The sequence below is a fragment of the Danio rerio genome, chromosome 13, assembly GCF_052040795.2.
Source record: "Danio rerio strain M-AB ecotype USA chromosome 13, GRCz13ab, whole genome shotgun sequence".
Taxonomy (NCBI): Eukaryota; Metazoa; Chordata; class Actinopteri; order Cypriniformes; family Danionidae; genus Danio; species Danio rerio.
In genome coordinates this window covers 47,588,890-47,602,284 of record NC_141033.1, presented here as the reverse complement: position 1 = coordinate 47,602,284, position 13,395 = coordinate 47,588,890, and the positions used below count along the sequence as shown (strand labels likewise).

The 13,395-nt window shown below is 38.9% G+C and overlaps 1 protein-coding gene across 3 annotated transcripts in view; it reads left to right on the top strand.

Moving 5' to 3' along the window:
* Window positions 1-13,395, top strand: part of LOC797620 — a 102,113-nt gene that overhangs the window by 58,789 nt on the left and 29,929 nt on the right. The window contains exon 3 of one of the 3 annotated variants that reach the window (XR_015506365.1): window positions 4,295-5,597. Coding sequence is in view for 1 of the 3 variants with exons in the window: in XM_087279743.1 (XP_087135869.1) it covers window positions 4,295-4,570 (276 nt within the window). In the remaining 2 variants the exon portion in view is untranslated. The remainder of the gene's footprint in view (window positions 1-4,294; window positions 5,598-13,395) is intronic. The other 2 variants (XR_015506366.1, XM_087279743.1) reach the window with 2 other exon arrangements.

The following is a 13,395-nucleotide window of genomic DNA, read 5'->3' as shown; positions in this document are numbered from 1 at the left end:
GTTTGGTGGTGGCTTATATCTGTGCCTCTTGATGAGCACTAGCTGTGACCGATCCGCTGTGATGAGGTGACAGCTCGGTTGAATCCGGTACCAAGGCGACGTGGCATCAGTATACTCACCACAATATATAATAATTATATATATTTTTTTTTTACAAAAGACTAAAGACAATAATATAAAGTCAGAATGTGCTGGATGTTAAATTTAGCATGTGTGTGTATTTGATGTGCTGCCAGTCCCTCTTCAGGAGTCGTTTATGGAAAGTTGTTTCAGCTGAAGTTTCACAAGCAAAGTATTAAAATTCCACTGATTTGCTGAAATAAACCCTGAATTTAGGGATAATCCTGCAGTGCAAAGCTCTTTGATAAGGATGTAAACTCTCCTTCTCTGTGCAGTGGGTTGGATAAAAACAATATTTCTTTGTACTTATTCTTTTTGGAAGAAGAAGAAATAAGAACAAAGCATCAGTGCTTGAACTGACTTGCGTTGACTCTGAATATTTAATACACACTGGACTCAATGTGAGGGTTATGTGCATACTGAATTTTTCAGACACCAATATGAGAAAAAAAAACACAAACATTTCTGACTTCTCCATACAAAGACCTTTCAGAGGGTGGGGTTAAGAATATTGTGGCCAATAACATCAAACTTTGGCCACTCCAAACACGAAGACTTGGATTGAAGATTACCAAAACAACTTTTTTTTCAGTGAAAAATTCATTTGTTCATTCATTTTCTTTTCATCTTTTCAGCTTAGTCCCTTTATTAATCTGGGTTCTTCACAGCGGAATGAACTGCCAACTTATCCAGCGTATATTTTACGCAGCGGATGCCCTTCCAGCTGCAAATCATCTCTGGGAAACATTCATTCATTATTTTCCTTCAGCCTAATCCCTGATTATCAGGGGTCACCACAACAGAATGAACCTCCAATCATTCCAACGTATGTTTTACGCAGCAGATGCCCTTCCTTCCGCAACCCAGTTCTGGAAAACACCCATACACTCTCACATTCACACACACTCATACACTACAGACAATTTTGTTAACCCAATTCACTTATAGCGCATGTCTGTATACTGTGGGGCAAACCGTAGCACCAGGAGGAAATGTCAACTGGCCGAGCCGGGACTCGAACCAGCGACCTTCTTGCTGTGCGGTGACAGTGCCGCTGAGTACCACTGAGACACCATGCACATGTGGAATTAACTTGCACTGATTAATTGTTCACTTAATAAATAACAAGGTGCACTAGCATAGTAAACATTGTACATTTTGATTTCAAACCGACTTTGTTAAATGTTAAAACCCCCCAGCAGACACAATGTCATAAGACATTAATGTTTGGTAAGATTTAGGTCACCAGCATCTAAGGACAATGTTATTTTGACGTCCAATAATGACGTTGTATGACGGTGATATTTGGTTGATTTTAAATTGTTTTGGAAAGTGACCAAAATCCAACGTCGCGCCAACATCTTAAACCAACATCATATTGACGTTAAATATTGACTTTTATTCTTCAGGTTTGGCAACCAAAATCTGATAGACATCACCGTTCACACAACGTCAAGCTGTAACATCATTAGACATTGATATTTGCAACAAATGCAATGACTGTTCGATGTTGGACATTGACGTTGGGTTCTGACATCAACCTGATTTTCATTGCCAAACAAGATGCAATGTCTCACGACGCTGGGGTACAACATTAATCTGATGTCATGTTGATGTCCTGTGCCTGCTGGGACATCACAGAAGTATGACATGAATATCAGTATGATAAACAGCACGCGTGGCTGTGCATTTATACTTCTGCGCGCTGTCTCTGTTGGTCTGCATTATCACTTCCGAAACGCTAGTTGGCAGTGAGGTGTAAATGTTCCTCTGTGTCGAGTTTCTTCGCTGCTTTTTTGCTTTTACTGAACACTTCCGGGATGTACAAGTAGCTCAAACTCGCTCATTTTGAGGCAGGAACCGGCGGACTTGCAGCAACTTTAACTATGAGATAAGCACAAAACATAAACTTTCCATCCTGAGCTCCTTCACGGTACTCCACAATCGCTACATTGGGTTCGCGCCATTCGCGCGGCTCTCGATCCCGCCCCGACTCGTCAGCGATACCAAGCCGACCAAACACAGAGCTTGCGCTACGCGTTGTTGTGACGTGTAGTTACATTTTTTGAGAGGTGCACGTCAGTGACGGCCACGGCGAAGGGCTATGCGTCAGCGCCGTAGCATACGCCGATGTTTGACGCAGAAGTATAAATCAGCCTTTAATAGGGCGGCACGGCGACCCAGTGGTTAGCAATGTTGCCTCACAGCAAGAACGTCCAAGTCTCTAACAGGCCAGTTGAGGTTTCTGTGGGTCATTAAAGATTTTATCAAAGCCGAAAACCAGATCAACATATTCAAGTGAATTGTGAAATATTACAATGAATTTGAGACCACCTTACCAATCACACAGAGACATTTAAAATGATACCAAACATGAATATAGAGCTACAAGATACACCATATCAAAAACTTGGACAGTTTATCTGAAATGTGAGTGATCTGATCTGATGGATACGGTAAAGTAAGGGTCAGGAAGGGGGGCTCAGGAAGAAAGGAGAGGAGTGAGCTTTCCCACATTCCCACATAGTGAGGTAACGAGCAAACGGTCTCTGTGTTTCCAGCCCATACTTGTATTGTCAACAACATTAAAGTGTCTGTGGTATCTCAAATCTTACATTTGTGAAGATATGATTTAGAATGAACCCTCTCACATTTTTGAGTTTTTAAGTCTTCATAGTTGGGTAAACTTGGGAGAGTACAACAAAACATTTTTTTACAATCCTATTTGCTGAAATAATAAAAGAAAAACGTAAGGATGAAGTTATCAAGACTTTCAGAAAAGGGAGGAAAATTGTGTGAGACGCCAGCCAGACAAGAGAACCATGTCAGATTTATAGTCCCACCCCCATAGACTTTGCATTACAAACACCTTGCATAAGAGGTAATTTGTTTATTTTATTTTGCAATTTGATGCAAAGGTGATATAATACATGCATAAATGCATATAAATTGTTCATACATTTAAAAAATATCTGAATACTTAAAAAAAGGACTTAAGATGCTGATGACAATTAAACTATAGACTGTAAAAGATATGTGTGTAGTGTCCGTGACGTCACCCATAGGTTTCTGAAAAACGCAAAAGAATCTATAAGTAGGCGTAGCCAACCATTACCATTTTGTTTGCGCCTCATTGCACCAACCGGGGGATACCAAACAAGGGCAAAGAGGCGGAGCTGCAGACGCATGCTAGCATTCTGCTAGCATTAATACTTCCTTAACTGAGACTCGTTTGTGTTCTGCTTCTGACCACATGTACTTGGTTGTATACTATGTCTTTAATGTGTTTAGACTGTTAAAAACACTTTTGTAATAGATTGAATCACTAAAGATTGTTCTTATGACATTGCAAATGCAAATTTCTTTTAAACACTTCAGATATAGTCTGTGTTAGTAAATGCAGGACTATTGGTGAAATCCAGGCATAACGCTTAAAATTATTGATCTACAGCTAATCAATTTGTCAGATTCTGAAGTGCATTGCAGGTCTAAAGAACATTATAAATGATCTTAAATAAAACAAATACATGTATAGAGATGGTATATGAGTTTATAATTTCACTCGGCTGGGAAATGGAAGCCATGTGAATGGTTTGTGAGTACAATTATGTGCACACAGCATGCCATGCCATATCATAATTGTAAGAAATAAATCCAAAAGGCATTTGACAGTGTAAAGTCACATAAAACAACACAAAAATATGATGTATATGTCGAGTTCAGTGTCTAATCAGCCGGAATCAGCTGAGGTGAAGTGACAGCGACCAGTGAAACCTTGCTGTCACTCAAGTGGCCACGCCCTTAATTATGCACACTTAGTATAACCTAATATAAAGGAAACAGATGAGTTAATAAAAAATCCTCCCTCACAGTTGTCATGAAGGATAATATTAGCTATATGAACCAAAATCGTCCTTTGTACCAGGTTGTAAACACCCTTTTTTTTTTTGCTGTAAAGTTGGCCATTCTAACAGTGGGCTCAATTGAAATTTGCTCTATATGGAGCCAGGCCTAGCAGAATTTTGATGAATTGCAGTTTCAGTTACTTCCATCTTTGCTGCACGAGGGAGAGCAGGAGGCTGGGTCTTGAATTAAACGCGTCATAACAGTCTTGGTAAAAGGATCCATGATTATGCTTTGACTTATTGAGAATGTGTGTGTTTTGTTTCTCCAGCCCCTTATTCAGAACCGAGGTTAAGCATCCATCTCAAATCCTCCAACGTGACTGTCCAGTACGAGACAGAGGGCTTCCCGAAGCCAGAGGTCTTGTGGCTGAATTCAGGAGGGCAGAATCTCACCAACCATCAGGAGGTTTCGAATACATCAGATGAAGGCCTGTACTACCTTAAAAGCAGCTACGTGACCGAGAATCCAGCAATAAACATCACATTTATGCTAAAAAACACTGTTGCGCATCAGGAGCTACAGAGGCATCTTATCCTCAACTTTGGTAAGCGTGATCATTTATTGGCATGTTTTACTGTGCACATTTCCAGGATACTTGTTTACTGTTCTAAAAATGTTCAGAGAAGAATTTTTACTCTTTTCTAAAGAAGTTTAATGCTCACCAATGCATTTACTGAAAGGGGTAGTAGGTGATCTGCCTTTAAAACACAGTCCCTCTCCTGTTTTCCAAAGCCACGCCTCCTGAAATCACGAACGTGCACGTTAAAGCTGACAGTAGACAACCCACTAGATCATGTTAGGCAGACTCGGGTACAATTTGTGGGTGTTCACACTAGCTAAACGTACCGAACTCATCAAACGAACCCGGGTGCTGACCAAAAGTGCTAGTGTGAAAACACCCTTACATTCAGACTGATTTTTAAAGCAATATTTTTATCATTATCTTATACTCTGCAGTTATCATGCTAGATATGAAAGGCCTTCACTCTGCAGACTCACTGTCTGTCTTTGTGTGTTTGTGTGTGTTTTATCTATTTTACTGTAGAGTTACATTCATTCATTCTGTGGTTTTTCGTGATGTCTGTGGCAGACCAACATATTCATCTCTATTTTCATATTGTTGGTATTTCCTATTCATTTTTCAGATATTTCTGACCATGAATGTTCTTAACATGAGCATTTTATTACCATTTAGGTTTTTTTGGTATCAAGAAAAGTCACAGAGGCTGTTTCCAAAAAAACAACAACAGTATTCTGTCTGAATATATTACAAAATGGCATTTATATACAAAGAGGAATTTTTCAGAAGTTAAGGCGCATACATATCAAGCATGATAACTATAAATATAAAGATAATCATTAATATATTTGCATCTACACTGAAGAATTATACAAAATTAGTTTTTTAGTTTATGATTTTCATTGGGCATGACTTCCTTGTTGATGTCCTCAGTGTGCTACTTGCTCATCTGACCATTCATTCAGTCATTTTCTTTCAGCTTGGTTTCTTATTTATCAGGCGTTGCCACAGCCGAATGAACCACCAACTATTCCATCATATGTTTTACATAGCGGATGTCCTTCCAACTGCAACCCAGTATTGGAAAACACCCATACTCTCTTGCATTCACAAACTACGGCCAATTTTACTTAATCTAATTCACCTATAGAGCATGTCTTTGGACTGTGGGGGAAACCGGAGCAAACGGGGAGAACATGCAAACTCTATGCAGAAATGCCAATTGATCCAGCCAGGGGTAGAACCAGCTACCTACTTGCTGTAAGGTGACAGTGCTAACCACTGAGCTGACCACTTCATATCAAAAGTGAACTGGACCACTTTGCATGAACTGTACCCCAGACCACCTCTTTCAGATGGACTTGGGTACAGTTTGTGGGTGTTCACACTAGCTCAATGTACCGAACTTGTCAAACGAACCCGGGTGCTGACCAAAAGTGCTATTGTGAAAACACCCTTACATTCAGAACATTTTTTATTATTTTTTTTACCTTTTATTGTGATGGGATAGTGGAGGACAGACAGGAAATTATTGGGAGCAGTTAGAGGGGAAGGATCAGCATTAGACCTCAAGCCAGGAATTGAACTTGGGTCGTTGTGAGCACCTTCGTGCTATATGTCGGCACATTTAGGCCCAATCCCAATTCTATTTTTGTACCCCTATCCCTTCCTTTTCCCCCTGGCCCTTGAAACAGAATGTGAAGGGGAAAGGGCTTCAAAATGTACCCCTAAGAAATGGGACAGCACTACAACACCTTCACACCTCATCATATGTCATCGCGATCTCTTGCTTCATATGAGTTCAGGCAATCATGACTGCTGTAGTTATTCCAGTTGTGCTATTTTTTGGTTTTTATTTTCAGGAAATCACTGAACTCTTATATCATGTTATCATAACGATCTAATGTGGCAATAAGCTCATAACTGTACTGTGCATTTAACACAGTGGCCATACTCATCTATTTAAACACACCAAAAACAACATTAACATTAAAGCAGACACTGTAAAAAGCTCATTCCCAGCCACTAGACTTTTCTGACAGGGTATTCGAGTGTCATCGAGTGTCAGAATGACGGCTGTACAGGAGTTATTATTAGCGATTATAGATAGCCAAATTTAGCATTTTTTTATTTTAGAGGGTTTTTTTTTTTTAAACGTGACGGTAAAACATGAACGCGGTTATGATTAAAATAAAACGTGTTTGTTTGTTGTAAAAATTTGTAATAATGACAAAAAATGCTAATTTGTGCATCTCTTGACCTCCAGGTGTTTCTATCCTCCTGTTGTGGCTTGTGTATTCTGGGAAATTCATTCATTCATTTTCATGTCGGCTTATTCCCTTTATTAATCTGGGGTCGCCACAGCGGAATGAACCACCAACTTATCCAGCAAGTTTTTACGCAGCGGATGCCCTTACAGCCGCAACCCATCTCCGGGAAATATTCTGAGAAATTTTCTAACCCAATTGGTTTCGAGTGTGGTCCTGAAAATTCTCTCTTTCAAGGGTTATCTAGCCCTTCCCCTTAGCCCTACGCCTTCAAGATAAAGAGAATTGGGACACCCCTACCCCTTCATGTGCATGCACAAAATGAGGGATAGGGGTAAGGGGAAGGGCTAAAGGGCGAATTATACTCGCGCCGCATCGCGCACCTCCGCCGACTGCGCGAAACGGACAAAGCTTTTACACTCGCCGCGTTCACCGTTGTGATATTCTTTAAAACGACAGGGGCCGGTCAAAAGAAACCCACCGTAAAATCAGACGGATAAACAGAGAAGTAGGAACTTTCCAGAAGTACGTCATATCATTAATATCATTCAATACTTTTAAACTAATTATTTTGTATTGTTTTTAATATATTACTATAATGATTATAAGCATTTTTATAACCATTCAAAAAATTTTATTAAACTTTGATGTATCACCTGCTTTTGTTCATATCTCGGACAGTTTTACCATTTAAAGTTTATTACAATATCAATCACAAGAAAACATGAGTAACTCTACAAATATATTTTTATTATAGCAAGAATAAAAGCAAAAAAAGTACACTTACTAAAAAATACTGATGTTTTTTTTTTTTTTTTTTAGATTTGGCCCGATCCACAAATAAATACATCAGTGTAAAACCTATACTGATGAAAAAACATATTTCAGTAATTGTGTACCCGGGTCTCCACTTTTGTCATGGCCTCTTTTGGCATAAACAAGCATCCCTCAGGTTTTTCCAAACTTTTTAACATAAACTTTCCTCCTTTCTCACTGCTGTTGCTATTTTTAGCAAATAATTATTGGTCATCACTTGTTTTTGTTCATATCTCGAACAGTATATCTATTACAATTTATTAAAATATTAATGACAACAGAACATGAGTTGCTCTACAAATAAATGTTTTATTATCACAAAAATAAAAGCACAAAAGCATACTCACTAAAAAATACTGATATTTTTAGATTGCTCCACAATTCACACATTACTGTCTGGCTAGTTTCTGTCCTCTTCTTATGCTAAATAGGCAGTGATGGTCCAACATTCCTGACCATTATCAACAATAAAGCCCAGAGAAACAGACCATCAGTATATTGTGTTCCTTTCCAGTTATCAAAAATAATTTTGTGATTTCATTATAGTTTTGTAACTATTAAATTGTTTTAAATACAAAATTAAACAAAATACATCAGTGCAAAACCTATGACTGGTGGAAAAACATATTCTGTAATTGTGTACATTTTGCCATGGCATCTTTTGGTTTTAATAAACTTATTCTTCAGGTTTTTCCAAACCTTTAAACAAAAACTTTCTCCTTTCCCACGGCTGTTGCAATTTCTGGCCAAGAATTATTGATTCTCCGGTTATCTCTCTGATCACGGGTCATAAGATGTGTGTTCAGTCATACTGTTTCAGATAAAATCTCTTCAAAGTGGTTCATGTTCAACTCAAATCAGTTGCGGCGCCGCGCGCACTCTTCGCTTGAGTCTCAAAAAATGCCCTGCGCACCGCCAGCCGAAATCCTGCCGCGCGCTCCCAAATCGAACCTCCGCAAACTCCGCGATGACGTCACATTCGCCGCGCACACTCAAGCGAACAAGCGGACGAGTAGAGTATAAACCAGGCTTAAGGGGTATAATTGGAATTGGGCCTTAACCACTAGGCTATTGGCACAAACCAGACTGATTTTTAAAGCAATGTTTTTATCATTATCTTATACTCTACAGTTATCATGCTAGATATGAAAGGCCTTCACTCTGCAGACTCACTGTCTGTCTTTGTGTGTTTGTGTTTTATTTATTTTACTGTAGAGTTACATTCTTTCACTACTGTGGTTTTTCATGATGTCTGTGGCAGACCAACATGTTGATCTCTATTTTCATATTGTTGGTATTTTCCTATCATTTCCCATGGCAAATATTTCTGACCATGAATGTTATAGTCATGACCATAACCATTTAGTTTTTGGTATCAAGAAAAGTCACAGAGGCAGTTTCCAAAAGCACGTATTTTTCAGGTCTGCACGTCTCTTCTAATGAGATGATGATTTAAATTGAGTGTGTTTGACATGAGCAATGTTGAAGCACTCTATACTATTGAACTAAAGCAGGGGTGGCCAAACTTTTTCTTTTAAAGGGCCAAAAACCAGAGCTGACTAAGAGTTGTGGGTCTAATATATACTAAACCGTATTACAATAAATTGGTTGCTTTAAATCATATTAATTAATGCGGTATCATTATTAACATTTTATAACTTATTACTGTAAATACATAAACATTTATAACACAATAGAGTTCAATGCTGAATGCAATCAAGCTGCTCCTGCTTTTAACTTGATATGCTGGCAGATGTCAGATGTACATCAAGTGACAGTATTTACATTTTAAAAGTCTGATTCATTTACAACATTTAACTGAATCATTTAATTTCAGTTGACTCTTTTGTAGCTCAGAATCAAACTAAGACACAAAAGATTCTAAATGATGAATTATGTCAAAGGGATTCGCCCCAGCCACCTCCCCATCATTTCAATTCAATTCAATTCAGCTTTATTTGTATAGCGCTTTTACAATGTAAATTGTGTCAAAGCAGCTTTACATAAATGGTCATAGTAACTGGAACAGTGTAGTTCAGTTTTTAGTGTTTAAGTTCAGTTCAGTTTAGCTCAGTTCAGTGTGATTAAAATCATTACTGAGAGTTCAAACACTGAAGAGCAAATTCATCGATGCGTAGCTCTACCAATCCTGAACCATGCGAGCCAGTGGTGACAGCTGAGAGGGAAAAAAAACTTCACCTGATAGGAGAGTGAAGAAAATAAACCTTGAGAGAACCAGACTCAGTTGGGCACGACCATTTTAATTTCTCCGCTGGCCAAAAGTCTTGTGCAGAGCTTCAGTCACCGCGGTGAAGGCTGGAAGATGGCCTCAGCGAAGACTCGTCTGTCCCTGGAGCGTCGCAGGAATCAGACTCATGTTCTCCACTCCCCCATGACCATCTGCGCAGCAGCAGCTCAGGATATGGCCTGGTCCCGGATATGGAAACCTTGGGATCATCTCTTGGATCCAATCAGTGACTCCGCATAATCTGAGGACCTCGGGATGAGTATCCCCCTGGTGGAAAAAGAGGATAGAGAGAATTCATTCTACCTCTCTTTTAAGATGGCAGGCCAAATCAAAGGTTACCATGGGTCAACTCTGGCCCACGGTCCCTACTTTGGGCATCTCTGCACTAGAATTACCAGCACACACATTAGACTTTTTACTGGCACAAGTGTTCCCCTAACAAAAACAGTAATGGTATAGTAATGATATATGGAATACATATAAAACACGCATGAAACGTGGTGATGGAGCATCCTCATGTTGATAAAATGTCAAATCATCAGATGAAAATATTCCAAAATCACACATTTTGTGTTTAGACAGTTTTAACGTGGAGGTCATGTGAAAACAAACTTCCACTTACAACTTTTTGTTTTCCCACGACCAGCACAGAGATTCAGGGATGGGAAAAGAGAGGAGAGGACTGAAACTGATCCACAAATATAGTTTTAAATATAGCACATTCTTAGCTAAACACATCCAGTTCCCATGGGTACTACATAACATTCCAAAGCTGAAGTGCTTGCTTTCATAATATTTTTTAAAGAACAATAACACGCTTTTATTTATTAGATAGTGGGCGAAATAAGTATTGAACATGTCACCATTTTTCTCAGAAAACATATATTCTAAAGGTGCTGCTGACTTTAAATGTTCAACAGATGTTGTAACAACCAACAAATTTAAATATGAAAAGAAAAACAAATTTAACTAGTTTATAAATAAAGTTATTTGTAATAAAATGAAATGGCACTGGGAAAAATGATTGAACACATGAAGAAAGGAAGGTGTAGAAATGCATGGAAAGCCCAGACAGCAGCTGAAATCTCTCAGTAGCTCTTCAGCAACCCTCTGCCCTTCCTCATTGTAAATGTATATCAGCTGTTTCAGTCCATCTATTTTAGCAGGATGATGAAGATGAAACCAGAGTGGACATTTCACCAGGACAATGATCCAAAATACAGCCAAGGGCACTCTCAAATGCTTTCAGAGAAAGAAAATCAAGCTGTAGAATGGTCCGGCCAATCACCTGACAAATTAAAAGATCAGACGGGATCGAAAAAATCCACAGAACATCAAGATTTTTACACTGTTGAAGTCTGTGAATTAACACTCCCTTGAGCAATGCATGTGACTTCATTCTCTATGAGAGTCATCTTTAAGCTGCCATCACCACATTACTGACTGCAAAGTTCAAAATACCAGTGCACATCACAGAATGTGCTCAGTAGGAGTACACATCTTGGCATTTTGACTGCTTGAACTCATTCAACCACATGAGTTCAGTCAGCGAACCCTGTGTATGCATTTCCCACTGCACTTGGATGTGTTTAAGATAACATTTACTTTCATATGTAGCATTCCTTTCTAATCTGATTAACAAAATGTATTGTAAATTAGTGTAAATACATGTCTAAAGGGAATGGAAACAAGCAAGATCAAAGCTGTGCATTTAGACTTGTAGTGAAAACAAAGCCCAGGTTTTCTATTAAACAGTGAATTTAAAACACCTTTTTCTTTCTAATAAGACCAACAAAAATATTGGAGAGTCAGCAGAAGGCTTAATGCCTTTTTTTTGCTGAAATAAGATTTGTGGAAGTTTTTTTTTTGCTCACAGCCAGTATAATATTGCACAGAGGAAGCCTGTCTAGTCCTGCTATATTTCATGGAATGAGAGGTTGAAGGCTGCCAAGTACACACCCCAGACTCACTGAAAATACTTGCCTCAACCTACATTTTTGCAAAAAGTCAAATACATTGCTCCGGATACATTTCGTTGCACTTTTCAGATGATGAATCCAACTCTGAAATAGGTTACTTAAACAGCCATGAAACCCCCCTGTTTGAGCAGGGTGTTTTTAAACCTCTAGTTTGGAAAAAGTCAGGAAAGTGGGTGTGTCTAGCTCTGCTCAGGTGGGAGTGTCGGAGGAGGGAAAGAGGGAAGGATTTGAATAAAAATGGGAGTTTCCATTTGGGCACGCGCTGATTTTCACAGAAGCAAAACACAGACGCTGGGGAGAAAGGCAGTGATTGTATATAATGATGGTGGAATGAAAGATCACTGATCGCTTACTTACCAAATCTGTAGAGACAGGACAATCAACACCAACTGGAACTGCGTCTTTTTTAAAAGGAGACGAGCGGCAAATCCGGATTTCACCATTTCCAGATGCGAAAAGCTCTCGGGTAAACCAATGTTCCTTACAAACGCATTTCTGCCGCGTGTACTGTAATCCACTCGTGAGTACAACTGCGCTCTCATAGCGGGAAAATAAAAACAAAACCTTCGTTGCAGCACATTTAAAAATGCAACACGGACGACCAGTGTCTCCAAACAGTTCTTGTTCTTCCACTCCACTTGTTTTGGCAACACTACGTGGCGCGTCTCTGCCGTCTGAACACTGTTTCAGCTAAAAACAGTCTTCGAAGCCATCGTGCATATTAATGAAGTTGCACCTCATATAGGGCGCTGATTGGTTTGAGCCAAGTTTTTCTCATGAATGAATGCAGCACACTCCGAGACATCACAAAGTACTCTCAGGCACAGACAGCCAGTCTACACACTGGAATACACGCAACTATCTAATTGGTGTGACTCAGCTTCGAAAATTTGTTTTAAACGGAAGAATGAATTTGCTTTAAATAACGCAAAAACAACCTATTTTCACTTTTTAGCTGCGTGGGACACATATGGCTGTCAACAGCTCAAAAACTGTGTTTTGGTGTTTCTAACCCTTTAAAGTATGTTTTTGGCAACACAATCTCACGGCAATTCGTAACTTTTTCATTTAGTGGCTAATGCGTATGAATTCGTACGATCTAATTCGTACAATTTAGTACGATTTGCTTTTCTCTCAATGACGGTTAGGGTTAGGGGTGGGGTTAGGTGCCATGCCTCCTTTTTAAAATCATATCATTTCGTACGACTGAAATCGTACGAATTCGTACGAATTAGCCACTAAACTGGCAAAACGTAAAATACTTACGTTTTCTCGTGAGATCAGGCTGGTTTTTGGTAAACTTGTCAGTACACTTACTTTTTTTGCATGTTCATGAGAAAGCGAGGTGCTCCACTGTAAAATCATCCATAAATTAGCAGTTTTCCTTATTTTGTAATTCATGTTTTTATTTTCCCCTGTTCATTTATGCTTTGAAATCACATTATGGTACCTTAACCTTTCGTACGAAACCTTTCGACATTGAAAAGTTTAAAAAAGTGACTTTTATTAACATTTTTAATAGTTTAAAGTGATATATTG